This window comes from Hemicordylus capensis, chromosome 12, assembly GCF_027244095.1.
Source record: "Hemicordylus capensis ecotype Gifberg chromosome 12, rHemCap1.1.pri, whole genome shotgun sequence".
NCBI lineage: Eukaryota > Metazoa > Chordata > Lepidosauria > Squamata > Cordylidae > Hemicordylus > Hemicordylus capensis.
Genome location: NC_069668.1, coordinates 4,969,150 through 4,994,646, shown reverse-complemented (window position 1 = coordinate 4,994,646; position 25,497 = coordinate 4,969,150). Strand labels below are relative to the sequence as shown.

At 44.4% G+C, this 25,497-nt stretch overlaps 1 protein-coding gene across 18 annotated transcripts in view; it reads right to left on the bottom strand.

The window, feature by feature from the left end:
• BCAS3 (BCAS3 microtubule associated cell migration factor) overlaps positions 1 to 25,497 on the bottom strand; it is a 535,871-nt gene that overhangs the window by 314,988 nt on the left and 195,386 nt on the right. For all 18 annotated transcript variants that reach the window (XR_008311725.1, XR_008311724.1, XR_008311723.1 and 15 more), the window contains one exon: positions 5,072 to 5,222. Coding sequence is in view for 15 of the 18 variants with exons in the window: in XM_053274524.1 (XP_053130499.1) it covers positions 5,072 to 5,222 (151 nt within the window). In the remaining 3 variants the exon portion in view is untranslated. The remainder of the gene's footprint in view (positions 1 to 5,071; positions 5,223 to 25,497) is intronic.

Genomic DNA, 25,497 nt, shown 5'->3' with positions numbered 1-25,497 from the left:
CTCCAGCTCCATCCCTCCCTATTTTCTTCATTGTCTCCCTCACTCTGGGGGGCCGCCAGAGAGAGGGATGAACACGGCCCCCTCTCCCCAGCTACGCCCCTGCAGGAGATCTTGCCAGGAAGTGAACCTGCGTCCTTCTGCTTGCAAAGCCGATGCCCTGCGACTGAGCAATAGCCCCAGCCTGTTCATGTAGCAGGAGGCAGAAGGGTGATAATCCCGACACAAGGCTATCTGGTCAGTTTCATGGGCTAATGGAGATTGGAAATGGGCCTCTGCCACACTGGCCCTTGGTTTTCTGGTTCTACAAAATCCCTCTCTTTTCTTTCTATTCCATTCTTTTGAACTATATTGCTCTAGTGAATATGTACTGCATCTGTCACTCATTTGCCCCATGGGGTTTGTGGCAAAGCTCCCTGGGACTCTAATGGATATCTGAAGCTCCACAAACACAGGGGGGCTCCCTTGTCTTTTCTGTCAAGGAGCTCTAATGCATATCTCAATCTCCATATACACGGGTTCCCTGCTCTCTTCTTCCAGGGGGCTCTAATGCACATCTGAAACTCCACATATACTAGGGAAGGACCACAGCTCAGTGAAAGAACATCTGCTTTGCCTGCAGAAGGTTGCGAGTTCAATTCCTGACATATTCAGGTAGGGCTCAGACTCCTGCCTGCACACTAGAGAGCTGAAGCCAGTCAAAATAAGCAATACTGGGCTAGATGAACTAGCAGAGCTAGTTCCTAGGAGTTTCCTGCTCTTTTCTATTGGGGCTCTAATGAATATTTGAAACTCCTCGTACACAGGGGCTCCCTGCTCTTCTCTACTGGGAGTGCTAATGAACACCTGAAAACCCACATACACAGGGGCTCTCTGCTACCTTCTATCAGGGGGTTCTAATGCACATCTGAAGCTCCATAAATACAGGGGCTCTCTATTATAAGACAAAGAAGGTGCATAAGGAGATCATTTATCTGCACTCGAATTTCCGTGTGCACAGAAGAGCTGCTGGATCAGTGTCCACTTTGATGTCCACTCCAAGGATAAAGAGGGGCTCACACATGTCCAGGATGTTTCTTTCACAGATGCAGTAGGGTAACAATTCAAGCATTGGAAATACTGAAAGATCTTCAAAAGATTAGCGTAAGCTGCTCAGCATTTAACTAACCTGACTCAAAAGGCAAGAGGCCTAATCAACCATGATAAAATTTGGAGTTGCAGCCTGGAGGAACGTGGGTCTTTCAGCCCTATAGCTTCCTGAGCAAACAACAGACATTGTCTGATATGCAACATCGAAAGTCCATAATCGACATTTCTTTTTCTTTTATACCCCCACCCCAGCTTCTTGAGAAACAACTAATGCAATGGAATGACAGACAAGGTTCCCCCAGAATCCTATCCAAAGAACAACAGCCACACACAGGGAAAACATAAAAGGAGGTTAAAGGAAGTGGATTCTCCAAGAGGAGACAGGACGTGCACTGGAGGATGAAAATCATCCTTGGCTGACTGAAGCAAGGCCTTTGGTTTGACTGGCCTCTTTGGTGTGCTCAGATTGTGCGTAACACTCTCCTGATCTATAGGTGCAGGAATCCATAGGGCTGGGGAGACTCCTGCCTGCAACCTTGGTGAAGCTGTTGCCAGTCTGTGTGGACAATGCTAAGCAAGATGGACCAAGGGTCTGACTCAGTATCTGGCAGCTGCCTATGTTCCTATGAGACTCTGGCATGCGGGTGAGGGGATGTAGTTTCTAAACGGTCCTTCATACAAATAATCCCTGCAAATAAAGAGTGAACTAACTCATCAGGGAGAAAGCCAGCCTTCCCATCCTAAGCTTGCAGTGTGAGTTCCCTACCTTCAGAAAGATTATGCCACGGAGCAGCATTCAAAAATGTGATTCCCCCTCTTGCAGTCTACCGTGGCGTAGTCCATTCTCCCTCCTGAGGACTCTGTTTCTTCATGTTGCTGCATGCAGTATATCAGGCTTCCCAACCTTTTGAAACAAGCGTACCCTTCGGTTGCCTATGGGAGGAGAGCTGGTCTGGTGGTAGCAAGCAGGACTTGTCCCCTTTGCTAAGCAGGGTCTGCCCTGGTTGCATATGAATGGGAGACCACATTTGTTTATTATTTACTTATTACTTGTGCGAGCACCGTAAGATATTTCCCTTAGGGGATGGGGCCACTCTGGGAAGAGCATCTCGGTTCCAAGTTCCCTTCCTGGCACCTCCAGAAAGGGCTGGGAGAGACCCCTGCCTTGCAGAAGCTGCTGCCAGTCTTCAATACTGAGCTGGATGGACCAATATATGGCGGCTTCCTATGTCCCTATGTTGCAAACCTTCAACTCAAGTACTCCAGCGACTGTGTCTGTGTCTGTGTGTGTCTGTGTGTACACGCACACACCAAGTTATGGGGACAGGCTACTCCAGTCACTGGCTTACATCCAGACTAAGTTACTCATGAGTACTCCCACTGAAATCAATAGGAGAATTACACTTATATTCTCATTTGTTTCAATAAAGCTGCTTATGAGTAACTTAATCTGGATGACTAGAGTAGCGAGTCTCTCATAACTGTAATGTGTGTGAGTGTGTACACATAGATACATCAAACCATGAATGTCACAGTTAAGGAGACAGACTAGTCCAGTCAGTGGCTCACATCCACACTAAGCAACTCATTGGCCATCTTCTCGGAATTAATTCCCATAGGAGCACTGGGTGCTAATTTCCTTAAGCCTGTCTGTCAGGCTGAGGGGAGGGGTCTGCTGAGCTTCAGCACGTGGCCAGCCAATCAGGAGCAGAGGAGGAGGGTCTTCAACCTCTACCCTCCCCTTCTGCAGCAGACACATCGGCTTCAAGCTGGCGATCCTCAGATGGGGAGCATATAGCGTGGCTGCAGCGTGGGGAGGCAGGAGGGCTCCAAGTACCCCTGGGGAGTCCTTCAAGTATTAGGGCACTGCGAAAGAGAAGCTGTGCAGGGCATCCTACATGGCACTTGTAGGGAAAGCTGTCGAAAAAGCTGTCCTGCCCAGCTCCTCTTTCGCAGACGATCCCTCCCTGCTCCTACCTCATTTTTGATAGCACACAATCAGAACCCAGGAGCTCACACAGTTCCCAAAGCTAGGTAGGACCCTTGTTCTACCCTTTTAACGGCGGTGTGAATTGCCTTACTGTCTCTCTGGAAGACATTCCTCATTATTTATTTGACTGGGCAAATCAGAGTAAGACCAGAAGCTGGCATTCTCTGGGTTTCCTACCCTTTTTGCTTCCTGGTCCAATCCACGCACAAAAATTGAGTTTTGATTGGCAAATCAAGAAAGGCCGGTGGTGTTGTTGTTTTTTTAAACGTACTCTCTGCAGAGGCAGCTGAAAGATCTTTCAATAGACATTCTCGTGACAGACTGCTCTACGGACACCTGATCTTTTAAATTGTTTGACTGGTTTGTTTTGTTTACAGATTTATATTTAATTACGCTGTGCATATCTGTGTTCCTGCAACTGTATGTTTTGTTTGCTGTGACCCGTGGTCAAGACGATAACACGGCGTCTCGGGACTGAAAAGCATCAGAGTTCCAGGCAGCCTCCTATCAACGTAACTGGATACAAGAAATCTACGATGAAAGAGCTCTTATAGGGGGGAAGAAAGAAGACCCTTTCAGAGATTCTAATTAATGGGGGTGAGCGGGGACCGGACTCACGGGCTTGACTTCCACACGTTCTTCCGGTGAAGGCGTGAAATGAGTCCCTGTCTATAGAATTATATATGCAGCATGAAACTCCTGCTTTTCTCACTGCAATCCCACTGCCCCCCTACAAGGGTGCATTCTACACAAGAAGTTAGATGTGAAATTTTAAGAGGGAGTGAAGAGGTTTGATACCATTTTTACCCCTCTCCAAACACAGAGACTTATTTCCCCTTTTCTTTTCTTTTTTTGTGCATTGGGGGCAAAATTACATGCAATGTTTCAAGCACTGTGAGCCTTTACAGGCATCGGGTTTCAGTCAAAATTTCCCACTGGCGGCAAGAGCTTTTTCTCAGGGTAAATAGCAGTTGGATCAAGCCCCCGGTGGGCTAGGACTACAGCGGGCGGAGGGGGGGAAGACTACAGCGGGGGGGGGGGGGAGAAATAAAGTCCCTTTACCTTCTACCATAGTCCCCATTCAGCTGCTATTGATTTAAGAAAAATTGAGTCCATTTGGGCTAAGGAAACTTTAAATGTCACGTATCGTGGCTGTGAAGCTAGAGAAACCAAAGCAACAGAAAGAAAATCACTCTGAGAAATGCATCCCCGTCTTTAGTCCCCGTCTTTAGTCCTGTAATGCACACCAAGTCCTAGAGATGGGCAGGCTAGGGGGTGAATATAATAAAAAGGTGGCAACCTTTAAAAATAATAATCCACAGTTCCCCTTGGAACGATGCTTTGTCATCATGTAGTGTGGTTCAGAGGGAATTGTGGGAGGGAAAGATGGCAATGCTGGCTGGCAGGAGTTCCATCCCAAACTAGGTAGTGGTGAAATATGGCCCATTAGAGGAACAATTCCAGCCCCACCATCTCCGTCTAAGGTTTCAGCTCAGCCCCAAAGAAATATAAAATGATGTTTAAAAAATAACAAAAGGTGAAAAGCTCTGATCGTCAGAGCAATCCTACGTATGTCACAGTTATTAAGCTTCTCAAAAAACACACACGTTTAGACAGCTTAGCAGGGCCCAGGAAATCCTTTGGTTTTGTTACTAATTATCTCTGATGTCAAGAAGACAACGAATCCCTTGGGTGGTTTAAGAGAATGAGCCCTCAAAATTAAAAAATAAAGAAGAACTTGGAAATGTTAGGCAAATATTTACAGACCTGGTTTGATATATGCCCTGGAGTTCTTTGCATGCCTATTTTTTTATTCTCCTTTCTCTCCATGGAATGCACCGGAAATATTTAAAGTATAAAATGGAGAGACTGCTACTAAAACAAATTCGCTTCGAAAGACTATATATTAAAACATCTAAAGACTATATATTAAAACATTTAAACATTTTTTTAAAAACACACATAGAAATCGTCATTCAAAATCATTTCGCTTACCCTGTACGCTTGGTGATGGTCCCTAATGTCATAGGTTGCTTGATTTGAGCAAGAGGTACCACCACAGTCAGGCTTGGAAGAGGAGACAGGCGTGGGTTCCCGGGATTATTGTTGGTGAAATTGTTGTAAGTGTCTTGACTGTTCAATTTACCTTGGCAGGAGGAGAGGAAAGAGAGAAAGAGAAGTCGTGTTTATTACCAGAAGCTTTGCCATCTTATTCTCCCCACTCCATGTCTACACATTTTACATGTAAAAGCTATCCTTATGGCATAACACATTTGTACTGCCAGGGAAGCAAGATAAACATTTAAGTGTGCATTAAGACAACCTATTTTTGTAATCTTACTAAGTATTCTTAACTATATCTAAAAGCGGAAAAATGCTCAGACGGAAGCAGTCTGTAGTAATTGAATAAAACTGGTTTTTAGTTCTTTACTTTTTACAAGCTTCTCTGGGTCTTTTTTAAAAGGGGGTGTGAAGGGGGATTTCTTTGGTGTAAACACATCCTCAGCCATTCAGCAACTATCAGTTTTCTCACCACATGTCTGCTTGCATGTGGAAGATTTTTATACTTGTCCAAGAGCAAAATTAAGAGGGGTTTTTTTCTGGGTTATTCCATCCCAAGCCCAGAGCATTTCTGTAGATAAAAGGGGTGGTGGTGGCAGCATTTTGAACCTACCGATAATACAGAATAGTTTTAGGAGAAGCCTAGCCAGGCAGCTCAGCGGGGATGATTCAGTATTTTGTTTCTTCACGTGAACTTGCTCTGAGACAAAGGCTGGAATCCGCTACAGTGTGCATCTTCATCACAGGCCACCAGTTGTGACTGGCTGCCCGTGATTAGAGCTGGATGGGAGTCCAGGTGACCAAAGACTCCGCTCCCATATACACACCTGATTCCATCCCTTAATGCTCTGTTAGCCGTCCTGTGTGCTTAGAAAGCTCCTGGGAATGCAGACTTCACTGCAGTGTCTGGATACATGCTGCATGGAGCTGCTCTCCACACTATACATGAAGACCTTGTGCAGGTAGGGACTTCATAACTGTACCAAAAGCTTTTGGATTGGGACCAAACGTTGCCACCTAACAGATACTTTGGGATTTCTAGGAGTAACTGCAAGCATCCAGTTCTGCCATTAGGAACATAGGAAGCTGCCATCTACTGAGTCAGACCATTGGTCTATCTAGCTCAGTCTTGTCTTCACAGACTGGAAGTGGCTTCTCCAAGGTTGCCGGCAGGAATTTCTCTTGGCCCTATCTTGGAGATGCTGCCAGGGTCAGCTTGGAAGCAGCTTGGAACCTTCTGATGCTCTTCCCAGAGCGGCTCCATCCCCTGAAGGGAATCTCTTCCAGTGCTCACACATCAAGTCTCCCATTCATATGCAACCAGGGCAGACACTGCTTAGCTAAGGGGACAAGTCATGCTTGCTCCCACAAGACCAGCTCTCCTCCCAGAACACCTGAAGGAGACTTTGGCAGGTTACATTTTGCCAGCTCCGGATGTGTATCCAGAGAGGAGATTTTCCAGCCCAACCCCAAGCAAATTTACTCAGAAGTCAGTCCCACAGAGCTCATTTCATTCTGGGCATGTACAGGACTGCTTTGGGCATTATGGCAGCAATCCAATCAAAACATAGTAATCCGACCTCTCTTGCGGTCACTGCACTGGTTACCTATTTGCTTCCAGGTCCAATTCAAAGTGCTGGTTATCACCTTAAAAACCTTTCAGGGCTTAGCGCCTATTTACCTTCAGGACTGCCTCTCCTGGCCTGCCTTGCCCTGTGAGATCTTCTCAGGTTGCCCTTCTTTCGATCCCAGGTCTCAGGGAGCTCCACAGTACTAGGGCCCGTGGAAGGGCTTTCTCTGTTGCTGCCCCCTCACTTTGGAATTCTCTCCCCGCCCCCAGATTTAGTCTGCCTCCTCCCTTTCAACCTTTAAAACCTTATTGAAGACAGGCGTTTGCCCTTTAAGTTTTGTTTTGTTTAAATCCTGGATGCTGTTCTTGCCTTGTACACTGCCCCGAGTCTATGAATTGGGCGGTATATAAAATCTTTAAACAAACCAATAAACCAATAAATAAATAAATAAAAAGGGACGCAGTTGAGCACCAGGGAGGCGTCACATGCTCAGTTCTGTTCATCAGGACCTACAGACCCGTTCAGCTCCTAATATGGAGACGAAGCATAGAAAAAGAGATAAACCTTATGGGATGCTAGGCTGTGCCGAATGTATTGTGCTTATATCCCTTTAAAATCAATGGGAATTAAAAACGCTGAGCTGAGTGCTGAATTGTGGGTAATAATTCAACTTGCGTCTCTGTTCAGACCTTTCTCCTCCTCCCTTGGAAACCGGCACCAATGACCCAGTGAAAATGAAAAGTTATGCGCCCAGTTTGCTTACAACGGATGCTTTTTATGTATCATCTGCTTTGGAAATGAAAGCAATAAAATAAGGTTCAAATAAAATAAAATAAAATAAAAACACCTATGCCTACAATTAACAAGTTAGAAATCTTGCCATTTGTGGATTACAAATTCATTTACAAAACAAATAGAATCCAATTTTAAAATACAAAACTACACATGTTGGAATTTTTTTAAAGGCTGAAAAGCAACTCTTTCCCCCGCTACATATATATATGTTTGTCAATTACAGTGAAGATAGGGAACTTTATTCTACTAAACTGAAGAGTTTTCAGTTTTGCAAAATGAAAATCTCAAATTCAATCTAAAAAAAATTAAGTTACTTTAAAGAACAAGGCTTATGTGTTCCCCCCCCCCCATAAAGGGGGATTATAAATTAAAAACAAGGTTGTGACAGTTGCCAGCATCTCTTGATTAAACTAGCTATGTAACTGATATGAACTATCTGATACCAAGACGAATAAAAGCAGATTGCGATTTTGTGTTTGTCTGATGGCTCAAGCACTGTGTTTTTGCAGAAGGGCAAAATCACACACTAAAACTCTCTAGCTCTGTCCTAGAGATCCATACATCGGCCTCCGACAACTTCCTGCTCCATCTTGTTTCAGGTCGGCAGACATCTTCACTTCTCTAATCTGCTTCTTATGATTAAGCCTTCCTCTTGCTCTTCTTCTTTCCCATTTCTTTTCCCAGTCACATCTCAGACTAGTCTCCCATATCTGAGAATGCACCCCCATCACACTAGACTGGCCTCTGATTCAACCTTCCTGCATCAGTCCTTGTCTCTCCACAATTCTCTCCATGATTTTATTATTAACTTAAGTGCATTCTCTCGCTCTTGCTCCTTATCATCTTTCTTCTTTGATTTCATTCAATCGTCCCCCTCGCTCTCTCTGTTCTTTGGGTTCTTTCCACTTCTTTGCTTTGTGGGCATTTTCCATGGTTGATCCTACATTTAGGGTGCTTTGCCAGCTGAGATCTGGCCCATTCAATCCCCCCCAGATGTGGCTTAAATCTAATTTATTTCCAAAAAGATATTACCCTATTACCTTTGGATTCTTTTTAACAAACCAATATACCTTGTACAGTTTTCTTTCAATTAGAGGTAATCTAATTACATTATCAGATTGAATAAATAATAAATAATAATAAAATTTCCTCCTCTATTTTAGTTATTTGCTATTATTTGCTATCTCTGCTCCCTTTTTTCTCATCTAGATTGTAAGCTTTGGAGCAAGGCTTTGTTCCTTTCAGATCTTCATACAGTGTCTATTCACAGCAGGCTCTTGAATTATTATTACTCATTATGTTCTTTTCTATCCAAATCACTTGGCCTATTCTTCTCCAACACCACACATTTCAAAAACATTTAAAAATGAATAAAACAGAAAAGCATTTCTAAAAACAGACACTTATTTTTAAGGATCCCTTCCATCCCCACTTGGGATATCCAAGCCAATGGGAAAAGTCTGGATTGCTCTAATAGTGGTTTGGTGTGGGGCAGGGGAGAAGAAAATTGTTCAGCAAAATAAGGCTGTGCATGAAAAGGGCTGTCTAGTGCTGTCCTAGTTGTATTTTAGTTGTCTGATCCCCCTTCTTTGAATTTGCTGAGTCCTGAAATGCACTGATAATATAATGTACAGTATTCTCTTTTGTGTGTGTGTACATGTGCGCTGCGTTCATAGCTATTCTCATTTCTTTTCTTGCTCTCCCCACAAACACAAACAGAACACACTAAAACAAGAAAAAAAATGTTTGCAACAGTATGCCTCACAAGAAGCAGATGTTCCTCATCGGGCTTGCTCTTAAGATTCGTTGTTGGAGACACATCTGGGAACCTGGGCTCAGTAGAGGACTCATTACCTCCTAGAATGTCCTCTATAGGATATTAGGGCTAATCAGAGTTATCTCCTAAGTAATATAGATATTCCTATTAGTCCCTAGGGATACATTTGTGTATCTGAAGAAAGACATCCGCATATTACTGAAGGGTAAATGTTGCCCTGGCCATCTTTAAAATTATTAGACCGTCATTACATTGAATTAAATGTTGAAATATAGACCTCATTCCATGATCCTTGTGGTATGTTTTCTTGTTTCCCTCTGTTTATATGTTGATCTTTGGTTAAAGCAAAGACATAGATATGGCAGGATCCAGGATGCCTTTGAGGAGAGGAGAGCTGGTCTTGTGGTAACAAGCATAAACGATCTCCTTTCCTAAACAGGATCCACCTTTGTTTGCATTTGGTCTACATGTGAAGACTGTAAGATATTCCCCTTAGGGGATGGGGCCATTGTTCGGTGGCAGAGCATCAACATGTTTGCACGCAGAAGGTCCCAGGTTCATTCCTGTAATCTTGGAGGCCCACTGCCAGGCACTGTCAACAATCCTGAGCTGGATGGACCAATGATGTGACTCGGTATAAGACAACTTCCTATCTTCCAGCCAAAGTCAAGCACTTTGACAGGTAACTGATTTCAATGGGAGAGCAGAGTAGGTGCTTAAGCCCCTCAAACGAAAGCCAATGGTGCTTAAGATGCATAGCTTCAGCTGAACCAAACCCATATTCGGTACCAAGAGGCTGGGATCGTGCTCCAACCCATCGGCAAAAGCAACAAGGTTGAAGATTCAGCCAGCACTGGCAGGGAGAGAAATGCAGTGAGTTCTTACAAAGCAACCTTCTGCATGCTTACTAAGAAGCAAGCCCCACTGAGTCCAATGAGGCACACTCCCAAAAAGTATGCATAGGATTGCAGACTTAATTCTTCCAGCACACTGCATTTCTACGATATTAAATCTGAATTTAAAAAAAAAAATGTTTCCAAACGTTACGACAAATAAGGATGTTTTAATCGCCTAAATGATAGGGCACCATACAATAGGTTTTAAAAACAAAACCTAATCCCGAAGGCGTACCAGGTAAGAAAAGGCATGTGCCAGACATGATTTTCCTCCATTGTGTCTCACTCTTCATTCAATAGCCAGTTGGAGAGAGGGAGGAAGCCAACTCCAAATTTCGTAGCTAGCTGAGAAAAAGAAAGAAGCATAGAGGCAGAAGAACAAGGGGGCCTCGTCTGTTTACCAGAGACTCAAAAGCACTCCAAAAGAGACAAGCTTCCCTGAATTAAAAGGTTTAGATCATTAACTTGTTTTTCTGCGTCCACCCAGCGCTGTGAAATGGTGGCTTTTCTCCTGAGAAGAAGGGGGGAAGAAAATCAAAAGGGAGCCAGGTTTGAATTAGGCTCTGGAACAATCGCTTGCACTTTGTATAGATATTATACAAGTCCCAGGGCAGAAGCGGTGAAAACTCCCCACTGGAGTGCAGCCTCCCCCTTTTTCTTCCAAGGAAGAACAACAACGGCATAGAAAAAGGTTCCTCACAGGAAGCCAACTGAAAAGCTATAATGGTGCTTCAGATAGATTTAAGATAGAAAAAGGAAGGCGGTGGATGGCATTGGGGGGGGGGGGCGCGTTTCCTAATGAAGGGTCTCATCTTCCTAAAGACACTCAAGGCTTCCTTTCCCTTTCTCTCTTTTTTCGTCATTTAATACGACACATAACTATTACCTTGGAATGTTTTGATGTTTGTTTTCCTACGAAACGCCCCAGAATTCTGGGATCAACGGCCACAGAAAACCGAGGGAGCGTTTTGATATCTGTGGCCTGAGAACTAATTTAAAATACACACCATGGAAAAGGCATTTGGACACTTGCAGAAATCTAATCTAGGGAATGACACACACAAAAACGGAAAACGCCATTTATAGAGCTGTGTGCATTTTATAAATGGGGAGGGTGGGAGAGGTGGGGATGGGAATTAGGAGGGAAAACATGACCAGAGGAGTGGGCTAGTCTGTTGCAGCACATTCTTGTGACACTTTGAAGACTAGCCAATTTATTGCAGAATAAGCTTATTGGAGTCTTCCAGGTGCCACAAGATTCTTGGCTATTATAAAGTTTTAGGATGTAACTGCTCTGTCCCAAACACTGTGTATATTGTTACTTGGCTCAGTTAAAGATTCATGCTAAGTTGGTGAGCTCCCTACTCTGCCTGAAGCTCTTCCTGACCATTTCTTACTCCTTATCTTTTTTTCAAATATTTCATTTCTTATTCCATATTTTTTTCAAATATCTTTCACAAGAGCAAGCTATTCAAATCTGCAGCATCATTTTCAATAGTCGCCAGGAGATGGCTGCTGATTGGATGTGCAGAACTGGTTCGACTGTGAACAGGACCGCCACAAACTGGGCCGATTTGAGCGGTTCGATTGCGAACTGCTTCAAGTTGGTTTGTTGGACTGACTGGCCCAGCCAATCGGTTTGATCAAATCGGTCCGCATACCCACGGTTTGGTCCAAATTCAGTCCGAATTCGGACTGAACCGCACCAAACAGTCCGTGCCCACCCCTAATTCTGATTCCTGGAAACTCCAGGCCGATCCCTGGTAGTTTTCAGCACTCAGTTGAATTGCTTTGGCATTTTAAGAAGATAATGTATGCTACGCTTTGTAATGTATGCTACGCTCTGTTACATATTGAGTTGCCCAGTCTAGAAGAAGGTATGTCAAACATAACTGGAACAGTTTCTTAGTCATTATTTTCCAATCAAACCATCACAGAAATGAATCTCTGTTAGTCAACATCACACAGTGGCTGCATATGCCTCCGCAGAGGAACATCCATGGCAAGGCTATCCATCGATTCCACCTTCCGGCCCAGAAAACTAACACGCTGCAGGAACAACTGGGCAGAAAGGTTTTTGAGACGCGGTTCCACTGAGGTCCCCCTTCTTTGTACAGCTGGGGTTAGACATGTGCAATAAAGGCCAGAGAAGCATCTGCTAATGCTATTTTTGTGACCATCATTTATGCGTGTGCGTATCAAACTGAAATACATCAACACCAATTTTCTATTTGTTTCTATTTGTGACTTGCATTTCATCATCATCATCATCAACAACATCATTTTGCCCTTTATTTCAGAGGGCAAAAGCCTCAAACATATTGTATGATTTTTTTTTCAAGCCGGTAGGGAGGTGATTTATGTGTTTATGATTTGCAAACTTAACAGCCTCAGTGAGCAGTCTAATTGCAGAAGAGGCGTAAAGCAGGGAACCTGCAAAATCTGCACCAGCAAATTCCCTAAGCAGGGTGGGGTGGAGTCACACAAACAGAAATCTCTGTTTTTCAGACCATGTTGCTATGGTACGGTGCATCCCACCCCTCAATAACACTACACCAGTATGGTGTAGTGGTTAGAGGGTTCGAAGAGGACCGGGGAGACCAAGTTCAAATCCCCATTCATCCATGCAACGCGCTGGGTGACTCTGGGGCATTCACTTCTCTCTCAATCTAGCCTACCTTGCAAGGTTGTTGTGAGGATAAGCATCAAACCATGCATCTGGAGGACCACTGTGTAAAATAAAGTGCTGGACTGGATCAGACCTAAAGGCTGTTCTTATGTACACCACTCTGGGCTCCTTGGAGGAAGGACAGAATATAAATGTAAATGCATAACTATAAAAAAAAAGTTAACATGTAAAAATAAATAAAATATATTATTAATACCACTCATGCAAGTGGATTACTCATGAAACATGCAGATGTAAAAGCCCTTGTTCTCTTTCCAAGCAACTGAAATGTATTTGATTCCCATCCCAAGGGCTTGGGGTTGGAAATCACACACACACAAACACACACACACACCTGTATTAATAAATCTGATCCTGCCCTATTCCTGCCTATACAGAAGCTACTCCAGATATCAATAAGGTTTGATTTTGATTTTTAAAACTTGATCTCAGCCAATGTATTTCTTGTATTTATACAGAGTTTTAAAAGTGATTTCTGATATGTTTTCCCTGCCTACAAAAAACATTTCCAGGGCTCTTTATATTGCTTTTGAAAAGTGACTGACATATTTTCAAAAATATACTACACAAGGAAAGAGGGGGACCATTTAAAGACGCAAATCTGCTCCGAAGGATCGTGAACGACACTCATGTTTTGAAAGAGGCAAAGATTTTCCAACGGCTCTACCATGCAGAGCCCCACTTAGAAGCTCAGGGAATCAGAACAACAAAATCAGGGACTATTGGGGGAGTAATATATTTTGATAGGGATGGTGCACAAAACAACTAAAAAGAGCTTCATTCAACGAGGCTCTGGGTCCTAAAGAGGACCAATCAATCACTGACATTCTTTGGGCAATCCATGAGTGACAAAATTTCATACACTCCAACTCTACCTATTTTCTGATAAAACACCCTCTCCCATTTGTCCCTGTTTTGCCTTCAGAGAGAGAGGCTGGGAATGCTTTTTTAAAATGAAAAATTAATCAGCTATTAGCAATTGTCAATATATTCGAAACCAAAACATTATATAACTGCAGTAGATATTTTTTGATGTCACATAGCAATTATTCCACGATTCACTGTTGTAATGGTGAGTTAACAAAGTACGAATGAGGCAACCAACCATATACCTGATTTCCAGAGGGGTCACTGTATTAGTCTACCACATTGCCAGTCAGTCAAATCCTTAAACGATCCACCAAATCATTTATACAGCTATGGCCATTCAGATCAATCTTGTACTAGCTATTTGCTTTTGGATCGAGATGCGGAGGTCACATATAACGTGGCCAAATTTCTTCTGATTACTAACAGGATTGGACAAGTTAAAACATCTTCTACAGCCTTTTAACCTCTTTGTATAATAGCTGTTGGTTATTGTTGTTATGCTCTGATGTTTTGCTTTTTCTTTGATATCTTGATGCATTTCTTTTCTTTTTTCTTTTCTGGTCAGTGACCGAATAAAGAACTAATTATTATCATTTATACAGAGGTGCCTTTTTAAAAATGTGTTGGTGCATTCCCACATACTAGAGTTCTTCAGGTGTAAATCCCCTTTCCCAAATCTCTAGAAGTGACATACCAGGGACTGAACACACACACACACACACACACACACACTTACACTTCTTTACTCTAGTGCACACGTGCATGTGGAATGGATCGCCACCCATGAAGATCAAATGTCAGTGCCCTGTTACTCTTCTAACCCCCAACATCACCCGTGTGGCAGCTATTTTATAACTGCAACCAAAAACAAATTTTGAGATTAATATTCTTCAGGGTTTCGTTTTACGTGTTCTGACCAGTTTAGTAGCTGTGCTTGCTTTGGAAAGCCATGCAAGAGTGGTAAATCCTGCCGAGGGAATGAATGAATGAAAGAAAGAAATGTATTTGGTCTAAGACCAGAAAACAAGAAAGAAAAAATACAGAACTACCCAATCCATGAACATGGCACAGTACAAAGAATAAAAGCAGGTCCCTGCCCCAAGAGCCTTACAATGTAGAAATTGGCACAAGGGAGAGAACAGAAGGGGAGGGAATTGGAAGGAACAACTTTGCCATGTATGTTTGTTGTAAATTGTAATGATTATATTATCATCATCATTGAACGAATACAACATGCAGCAAGTGGAGTAAATTTGTGGGGGATGGGGTGGGGCGGGACAGAACAATCCTTGGTGTGAGAATTAGGGAGAGATTCAATGGTAAACCACTCCTGTATTCTACCAAAGACAACCACAGGGCTCTGTGGTCACCAGGAGTCGACACCAACTCCACCGGCACACTTTACCTTTTACAAACATATGCAAACATCTCTATTTTCATCTCTGAGACTTTGACGGTATGCAAATCAGAGATGAGCATGCGATAAAATGCAGTGTTATTGTTTCACGTGCAAACAGGCATGCAAAACGCGTGAGGAGGTTCTATATAAAAACTATGCCAAGAAAACACACAAAATGCAGGTTGAGACTGCAATTCTAAGCCCACTAACTAGGGAGAAAGTGCTTTTGAGCTCGGGGAGCCTTGTTTCTGAGCAAACAGGCCTCAGGACCAGATTGCTTGTCTCTTCTTTGAAAAGGAGAGGGGAGGGGAAATGTATTTCCAACAGTAGAGATTTATCTCATATGGACGGCTTCACTCTCTGCTCATTGTGGGATGAAGCTGTGCTTGGGATCCCCTCCTCTCTCTTTTTTTAAAGAAAGAACTGTTTGAATTAGGACAGTTTACAAAGTCCTAGGAGCCACCTTAATGATAATTCAATTCTATTTATATACAGTTCTTCAAAAAGAACCATCGTCACTTGCAAAGCTTATGGAAATGCAAAATTATTAAGAGACATTTCTCGATCACCCAAATATTTATTCCAGAAACTGATAATGGCTGCTTGCTTTCCAAGTTCGCTCTTTAACCCCTTCTATTTCTCATAATCATCCAGTTTCTCACTCTGGTTAGCTCCACCGCCTTCGATGCCATCATTACTTTCGATGCCATCATTACGGTTTCAGTTTGAGCAGAAATACCCCGCATTTTCCACCTTGGTATTTCAGTTTAGCCATGTGCTAAAACACTGATCACTGATTTAAAACCCCTTCTCAGCAGGTAACAGCACAAACACAGGAATGCTTATAAATACTTAAAATCCAATTAAAATTAAACAAATGTTTAATCAGAAATGAACACTGTCATGTTCAGAGGTGCTTATTCCCCAATAAGCGTGTTAGGATACGGCCACAGAGGCCAAGCATAATAAGCACTTTCATTTGTTTCTTTTACGCTACAATTTTTATATTGCCTTTCAAGTTCTCCAGGGTGGTTTACAAAACAGAACACAAATTCGATAAAACCAAATATCACAAAATAAAACAATGATGGAAATGGAGTTTAAAACAGCACTAAAAGCCTCGGAAAAGAAAAAGGACTTTGCCTGGAACCAAAAGGCAGTCCTAATGAGTTCAACGGGACTTACTCCCGAGGAAGTGCACTTAATCTTGCAGCCTATCTAGTCCCTCAGATTGCCTAACAGAAGCCCAAGTAGATCCAGAAATCAATAAAATCCAGCCATTTCTCTTATTCAGTCTAACATAACATCCAAATTATTCTAGTTCTGTGGCACAACCACAAGGGAAGCACGTCAGCTACATGAGAATCCTTTTCCAGTCGCTAATATTGTTCCTTCTTTCACTGCAGTGAAAGGAGTCTAGGCATGGAGCAGGGCAATTTCTCAACTTAAAACGGTGCTCTTCCCCACCCAAACTCAGCCGCGCACCCGGCTTCCTGGTAAACACTTTTCTGTTCTCAGGGGCTTATCTGATCTACCAGACTCATAATTTGGAAACGCTGCCTCTTCCTTTTTCTCACCTGTTTTAGTCATTTTTCATTCTGAAATGAATCTAATTCACTGACATTGTTAACATTTTACAAGATACTACAGAAAATATATGCATTCCTTCATTAAGTAATAAAACGAGGGCCCAATTGCTTGTGAGGGTCCTGAACATCTTTTTCTGTTCTACAAGGCAGCCTAGCCGGGGTGGGTGGGTGGGTGGGTTGTGGACTGGGGTTTTGTTGTGAAGTGGGGCTGGCCAGTCAGTTGCCTGATGCATATGGAAATCAGTGTGAAATCACTCTTAGTGTTTTTAGGACCAAACTGCACGCTAAAACATTTTGCTTTACCACTGCACTTTTGTCTTTCTAATGGAAGGAGTGGGGGGAATCTAGATTGTGACTGGGAGATATAGGGGAGGGGAGCTTTAACCCTTTGTCTCCCACTGTGTGCCATTCCGGATTGCAACACACACACACACACACACACATGCACACACAATGTGGCTGTTATTTCCATTCAAAAAACAGGCATACAAGGACTCACCTATGCGTCTTAACACAGCATTTAGCCCTTAGTGAAGTCATTTTTATTGACCTATTGATAATGCAGTCATGCTTCTTATAGGATGTATGTAGGCACACACGCATGCGCACACCCAACCACAACTGATCTCCTCTTAAAATTCATGGCTTCTTTACAATCCAACCTTGAATGTTTCTAGGCACTTATTTATCATTTTTTAAATCACATTTCTTAATTTATCATATATGAACCTTGGTTGAATCTTGGGGGCCATTAAAATATCTGTGCACTGACATCTTTTTGTCTCCCCCTCCCGAAACTGAAATCTGAAATGGCACCCATCAAAGTGCTGCAAACATGATTCACATCTCTCACCTGTTAAGGCACACCTGCTCAACTTAGGCCCCCCCAACTGTTTTTGGACTACAACTCCCATCATCTCCAGCCACAGTGGCCAATAGCCAGGGATTATGGGACTGTAGGCCAACATCTGCAGGAGGGCCCAAATTGAGCAGCCCTGGGTTAAGGGATGGTATAGTATCCCCATTCCCTACTGCAACTATGTATGTGTACCAATCGCAAATTCTTCCTCTGTTTTCCCCTGCCTCCATTTCCTTCCCCTTCCTCTGATGTATCCCTTGTGTTGATATCTAGATAGTAAGCCCTTTGGGGCAGAGATCTTTCTTCTCATCCTTTGGAAAGATGGATGGATGGCACTATATAAAAAACAATAATAAAAGCATAGAGGTAAACAATGAATGCTATAGCCAAGGATCAATGTACTCCCCATTTAAAAAAAAAATCTATGTCAAGAAAAGCAGACTTCTGCAAGTGTATTTTTTAAAAATCAGCTGCCTTGCATAATTTATCTTATCTGCATAATTTATTCTGCTTTTGCTAATTATTTGAAAAGCTAACACATGGCATTGATGCCTTACACCCAACAACTGGAAATATCACCCCACCTGCAACATGGTGACAGTAATATTGGCTCACCGTACAGGATTGTGGTAAGGATTACTAAAATGATTTACATCTATCCCTTGGTTGTTTCTCCCGATATCAAAATTTAGACTATAGGTTGTTTAGGAGCAGGGAGCTTAAAAACTCTGAAAGATATAAAATCATCAGTATACAGGATAACAAAAATAAATAAAAGAACAATAATAAAATATTAATAATGATGATGTATAAGAAGCATACTTTGGGAAGTCATCTAAAGCGCTAAAGTTTTATTGTCATAATAATTGGAGTTATAAACGAGTATTTCTTCTTGGAAAAGACTTGGGAGAAAATAATACAATGGACATAATAGTGAAGGTGAGGTTAACTTGTGGCCTCCATAGCACTTTTCTGTAGCATCTGTAGTCAGATTAGTTAATGGAGCCATTCAAGCGGTTTTTAATTTATTTTAAAGATTAATTTTCTAGATCTCATGAGTAGCAGGAAAAGGATGGTGGGGGTGGGGGGACTCTGCTAGAAGACCAGAAACAGAGGTACAAATGCAAAAATATATTGCATTTGCATATCTCTGGTACCAGATACTGGGCAATAAGTAAGAGGAAAAACTTTCACCTTTATATCCTGCTTGTGAGCTTCTCAGAAGACTCTGTCTGTTGGAAACAGAACCCCTCACGAAAATGGAGCTTTGGGACTCCCCTTATAGCGTTATTTCTGCTTTTGACAGGTATTAAATTAGTCAATTGCTATCCGATAAATAGTGCCGATTGCATTTCCCCAAACAGATTTATGCTTTTGCTTTGCTTCCAGGTTGACCATCTGACTTTCCAAACAACTCTGCAAAGAGCTGTCAAATCGGGTTAGGAGGCACTAACGTCATTAGCTTTTGATGCCCAGCGTCTTATGTTGAGGTGCTCCTTAACCGTGGAGGAGGACGGATGTATGCTTCACAATGGCAAATGCCCTCCGCCCCCACCCAGCATTGTGTGGAAAACGGCACTGCATTCGGCACCAGAGAGATCCAGCCTTAACTTCTTAATTGCATGGCCGTGGGGACCGAGCAGGACGCACTCTGGCCGCTCTTTTATCTCGCGCTCAAGAAGAGCAGCATTGTGTGCTGGCTGCTGGGATGAAGTGGTGCTCCATAGATTATATTTAACAGGTCAATTTTTTAAAAGGGGAAGGCGAAGAAGGGGAGGAAAAAAAACTTTATGGTGTGCTATTGTATCTGGCCCTGAGAAAACACTCACGAAAGAAAAACCCGATTACACTCCCCGCTTCGGGCTCTAACAAGCAAGCAACTCGCATGACACAAATGGGGCTGTGAACAGAAGCTGCGATTTCGGGACTGGCCAGAAATCCACTAAGATGCACTCGAGCATCAGCAGGCTTCCCACCATTCCAAGCAAGCGGCTGATTCTCTGTCAAAGGACAGGGCAACAAATATGCCATAGGCTTCTAGTGTGGCTGAAAGTATTATCTCTGTGTGTGTGTAGCTTGTCAATAACACTGAAGAAATGAGTCACGCTGCAGTTTGTGAATACCACAGTGAACGAGAAAACACACGGATTGTATCTATGATACACACTTCTCAATCCATCAAATTGGCCTGCAGACCAGGGACCCACAAATGTGGGCTTAGCTCACTAGCCAGCCCTTCTCTGTGTTGGCTACCAATCCTCTCTCTGCCCTCAGATCCTTTACTGGCATAGGACTTTGGTGAGAAGTGGGTTCTTCTGTCATTTGCACTGGGAGACAGAGAGGGTAAGAAAGAGGGGGAGCTCACTGGTAGAACATCTAATCCCATGCAGAAAGCCACAGATTCAATCCCCGGCACATCTCCAGGTAGGCCTGGGAGACTCCTGCCAGAAACCCCAGAGAGCTGCTGCCAGTCAGTGTAAACCATTTTGAGCTAGATGGACCAATAGTCTGACTCGGTATACGGCAGCTTCCTATGTCCCTATATGGATGGCACGCGGAAGGCGTCTTCTGCAAATGCATTTCCCTTGTTGAATTGTGACAAAGATATTGAGTCTTAAATGGGGGAGGTCTGCGTCATTGGAGCACTTGACGTTTAATCTGGACATTTAAAGGGCCAAACCTTTCATGTACGCATTGGTTACAAAGAGCTTCTTGCTTCTGCGGAAAATATGTTTTGACTTATATTTTACTGGGGCTGTCAAGGAATTATATACCCATTCCACGAAATCTGTTTCCCCTGTCTTTAGAAAAACAAAACGATAGCAAGACCCTCCTCTTCCTACATCCATCTATACTCTCCATCCCTGTTATTTAGCAAAGATGGAAAAAGAGAGCACACGGGCAGTCTTAAGACTGAACGGAAGCACACACATATACCCTGCCAGTGGCTCAACGTTCAGCAAACCCCACCATCGCTGTCTGCTGACACCTTCTCGCCTTGGTTCAGAGAGTGTGTAAACACGCGGCCTTAAAAAAGACCTTTAAAAGGACCATGTCCCTTAACAACAACAAATATTTATATACTGCTTTTCAACAAAAACGTCCCCAAAGCGGTTTACATAGAGAAATAATAAATAAATAAGACGGATCCCTGTCCTCGAAGGGCTCACTATCTAGAAGGAGGAGGAGGAGGAGGAGGAGGAGGAGGAGGAGGAGGAGGAGGAGGAAGTTTTATTATAATTAAAGTGCGTATGGATTCTTTTTGTGACAAATCAGAGCGTGTAGACACCTGAACGGATTTCTTTTAACACTCCAAATGGCAAGGAAAATGGCAGAGTTTAAGAGTGGCTTGGGGGTTTGGTTCTAAACAGCAGATGGGTCTTCAAGAGCCCTGAATTTGGAGGCATATACAACATAGCCTCACTGTGCAGTGTCACTTCCAGACCTCGGTGCCAGAGTTCAACCCATCTTCCAGGCGAGTCATGTGGCACTTTCGGTTAACTATTTCTCCAACAGGGGCTTTCCCTCCTCCCCAGTGGCACAGGCTTGCTTTGGATGGGGTTAAGAAGACCATACAGGGAGGATCTCTTTGCTATGCACTGCTTGATTTGAGGGCGGCTTAATGTGCGTCAACCCCCTTTCATGAACAGGTACGGTCTCTTGGATACTGCTGAGCTTGGGAGATTGGTCCAATTCTTCTTCTTCCTTAAAAACAAAACAAAACATTTTGCTACATTTCCAGGGTTCATTGCATGCCTGTACCAAACAAACAGGTGCTTCAGCAAAACAACAACGAACAGCACATTCAGCTTAACATATTACTAAATGTTGCCATCACGGTTCAAACTCCAGAACCACATTAACACAACCCCCTTCCCTCTAAAGGCAGCTCTGGCTTTCTCGGACCTTAATATATAACTGGACACTTTCCTGCATCTGCACGGGCTCTTCTCTCTTCTTTCACTGGTACTGAACTGAGGGCAGATGCGGCTGGTCCTCCAACACTCTGACCTGGTTCGGACGTTCATTGGGCAGCAGAAGGGAACATATTGTAAAGGAACAGTACAGTTGCCCTCGTCCCCACTGCCCTATTCATACAGTCTCATGGAACACAGGAAGCTGCGTTATACAGAGTCAGACCCTTGGTCCATCTCGATCAGTGTTGACTACCCAGACGGGCAGCGGCTTCTCCAAGGTTGCAGGCAGGAATCTCTCTCAGCCCTATCTTGGAGATGCTGCCAGGGAGGGAACTTGGAACCTTCTGCATGCAAGCATGCAGGGGTTCTTCCCAGGGCGGCCTCGTCCCCTAAGGGGAATATCTTACAGTGCTAACATATGTAGTCTCCCATTCAAATAAAAACCAGGGTGGACCGTGCTTAACAAAGGCGACAATTCATGCTTCCTACCACAAGATCAGCTCTCCCCCATCCCACATGCATATCTCCCCCCACCTACATACAACCGGCAGCTGCACACACCCGGTGACCAGGGCCACAACTCAGACTTCTCATGGCTGCTACCAGGTTCTAGACTGTACCCACTAATCCCTGGATGGGGCTGAAGTCGGTTGCTATCTTTCAGCCTGTAACTTTCCGTCCCATCTGTAAAATGGGAAGTGGGGGCAGCCTACTTCTGCTCGGCACTTAACGGGGACAGACTGTGCAAACAGAGCCGACACACAGCCGCGGTTTCAGGCACGAGGCTTTACGTGTGGCAGAGGCACTGGTGGGATGTGGTGAGCAGGCATGTGCAGGCATGGGGCGCCATCACGTGCGCTTTCCCCAAGCCATGCCCCCTCCACCTGATATCAGATGCAAGGGGGCGTAGCAAATAGCAAAGTGTGATGGCCCCCGCTCAGTTAGCAGCAGCCACCAAGCCCAGCAGGGCTTGCTCGGCCACCGCCTTGACCCCCACCTGCTGGGGCAGCCAACACACGAGCTCACTCCCTCCCTCCCTGGCTTGCCGTATGCGTGCCTTCTTCCGCCGTGGGAATGGGGGAAAGAAGCGAGACAGCCACTCTCGCCCATGCGCCCGCATCTGCTCTGGTGGTGATGCCCCTGCCCATACGCTGACTGGAGGAGAATGGGAAGGAGGACCCAGAAGTGGGGAGAGGAGAGAGGGAGATCCACAGCTCCAGAAGGCAAAGGAAAGGGGCTGGCAGAAGTGGGTGCCCAGAGGAGGAGGAGGAGTCACTGGGGAGAAAGGATCAAGGATGTGGGGCCTGGGTTCGCATAGCACCTGGTGGAAAGGGCGGCAACGGCAGGGCGCACCTGTCCCCGAGCCAGGGACAGCCTTGTGGGTCCTCTGGGCCTGGGGACATTGTCCAATAGATGCTGTGCCCATGGGTGCAACGTTTGCTCCTGCTGCATTCAGGCAACCTGCACACCCAGGCACAGTGCCTATCAGACCGTGGGTCCACATGGACGGAGAAGAAAGCATCTGCTCATCAGGGAGTAATGGGCCAGGCTATGGTTTTTCAAAGCACACACTAACAATAGCAGACATTGCTTTACCAAAGAGACCATGTCCCTGATAAATAAGCTTACGAGTAAAACATGGAAAACTTAGCCCACACATTTTGTTTCTTTTTCTTCCACATGCTTAGCATTTTAGGAAAGAGGAGGGGAGAGAGAGAGTCATGTCCATTGTGTCATCCATTCAACATTCTGAATCCTTATTTTTCCAGACATGTTTCTACCACAAATGCACATAGGAAAAATGGATTAAGCTGAGGATAAAGTGAGAGGAGGAGAGAAAATCAACAGCTGCCTTGGGGACTTGTGTGTAGGATAGCTGCCTGTCATGGTAACTTTGTGGAGGAGATATTCCCAAGTTAGTCATCACTTACATACTGGCTTCCATTCAGAATTCCCCTTTCCCCTCCCCCCTTTGCGGGGGAAGACCTGAAAACGCCGGACAAAAGAAATCCCAACAGACAAAGCAACAACAAATTAAAAGTGCTGTTATAAAACACAGATGCTGTAACAAAAATAAACTTTGCGAGATTTACGGGGTTTTGACAAAGTTGGGCGTCTGTGCAAAAGATATCAAGAGCAACCGCCAGGTAATGCATTTTGCAAAGCATCCGTCCACACTGTTTTATCTCCTCCCCCCTCACCCTTCTCTTTCCCTCTCTCTCAAGGAAAGGTTGATGGCTGAGATTCTGCCAGTGAACGGGGATTCAGCTACCCCACGACTAGCAACACCAGAAATATGCACAATAATAAACAGACTAAATTAGTTGGCTTTCATCTGTCTAGTGCTGGCACACGGTTTGCTCTGCTGCCTAATTATATCTTTTGTTGTTCTATCGGATAGATTCTTGATGTGATTTCTTTTTTTAACTGCATCGTAATTCACTCCAGTAGTCCTTCCTGGATTGAGAAGCAGAGTATTTATGTGCCTATGTGTACACTCTCTCTCTCTCTCTCTCTCTCTCTCTCTCTCTCTCGCTTGCCACCACAAGACCAGCTCTTCTCCTTGACCACCTGGATGGACCAATGGTCTGACTCAATCAAAGGCTGCTCCCTATGTTCAGACTTCTACTGAAGCTGGGGGGCGGGGGGGGGAGTCCACAACTCAGCAGCAGAGCACACACGTCGAACAGAGGAAGTCCCACATTCAACCCCCAGCGACTCCAACTATAGGATTTTGGCTAGTAGCATTCAGAAAGGCTGAGACCTTGGGAGCCATGGCCAGTCAGAGCAGACAGTACTGAGTCTGGAGGGGATTGCAGGTCTAGTGGGAGCAAGCATGACTTGTCTCCTTAGCTAAGCAGGGTCGGCCCTGGTAGCAGATGAATGGGAGACTAGAAGTGTGAGCCCTGGAAGAGATTTCCAGCAGGGGATGGAGCTGCTCTGGGAAGAAGGTCTCAAGTCCCCTCCCTGGCAGCATCTTCAGGATAGGGCTGAGAGAGACTCCTGCCTGCAACCTTGAAGCCGCTGCCAGTCTGGGAAGACATTACTGAGCTACATGGACCAAGGGTCTGACTTCGTATATGGCAACTTCCTATGTCTATGTTTGCATGCAGAAGGTTCCAAGCTCCCTCCCTGGCAGCATCTCCAAGACAGGGCTGAGAGAGAGACTCCTGCCTGCAACCTTGGAGAAGCCGCTGCCAGTCTAGGTAGACAATACTGAGCTAGATGGACCAAGGGCCTGACTCAGTATATGGCAGCTTCCTCTGTTCCTATGAGCCAGTGGTCAGACTTCGTACAGGGGTAGCAACTACGGCTTATTTAATTTGTTAGGAGTACATTTTTAACCTGGGAGAAAGGGAGCAATTTGGATCTTCCTCCACCGACTGCAACATCCCTTGAGCCCATCTCGTGTTTTACAGATCCCAACAGGAGGCAGGGAATGATGGGCTACCTAACACATGTCCACTGCTTAGAAAGAAAGAAGAAAACTGGACTATCTGGAAAGCGGCTTCTCTGAAGGCTTTCAGAGAGAAGGCAAAGGTGAAGACATCCAGTCGTGTTGAGAAACTGCACAGTGGTGGAAACAAGAGAGAAATTGTTAAGTAATCCTTAATTTATAAAGAAGGCACAAGCAAGCAGGTCCATCGTTCAATCACTTGACAGTCACAAGGTTGCAGCACTGCTGAGCGCCTCGGCCTCTGACAGGGTGTTTTGCTAGCAAAGATGTCCCTTCTGGTAAGCAGAGGCAAAGTCCTTGTGACCATCCAAACACATTTGCGGTACAAACTTTCCACTGATGTGGCAAAGAGGAATAAGCTGTTCCAGACCTGATCAGAAGAATGTTATGAAGAAGAGCCATGCCGGATCAGACCAAAGGCCTAAATCGTCCAGCACCTCGTTTCCGAAAGCGGCCAGCCAGATGCCTACTGGGAGCCCACAAGCAAGGCAGGGAGAGAATCGCTTTCCCTTGCGGACCCCTGGTATTCGGAGGCATGCTG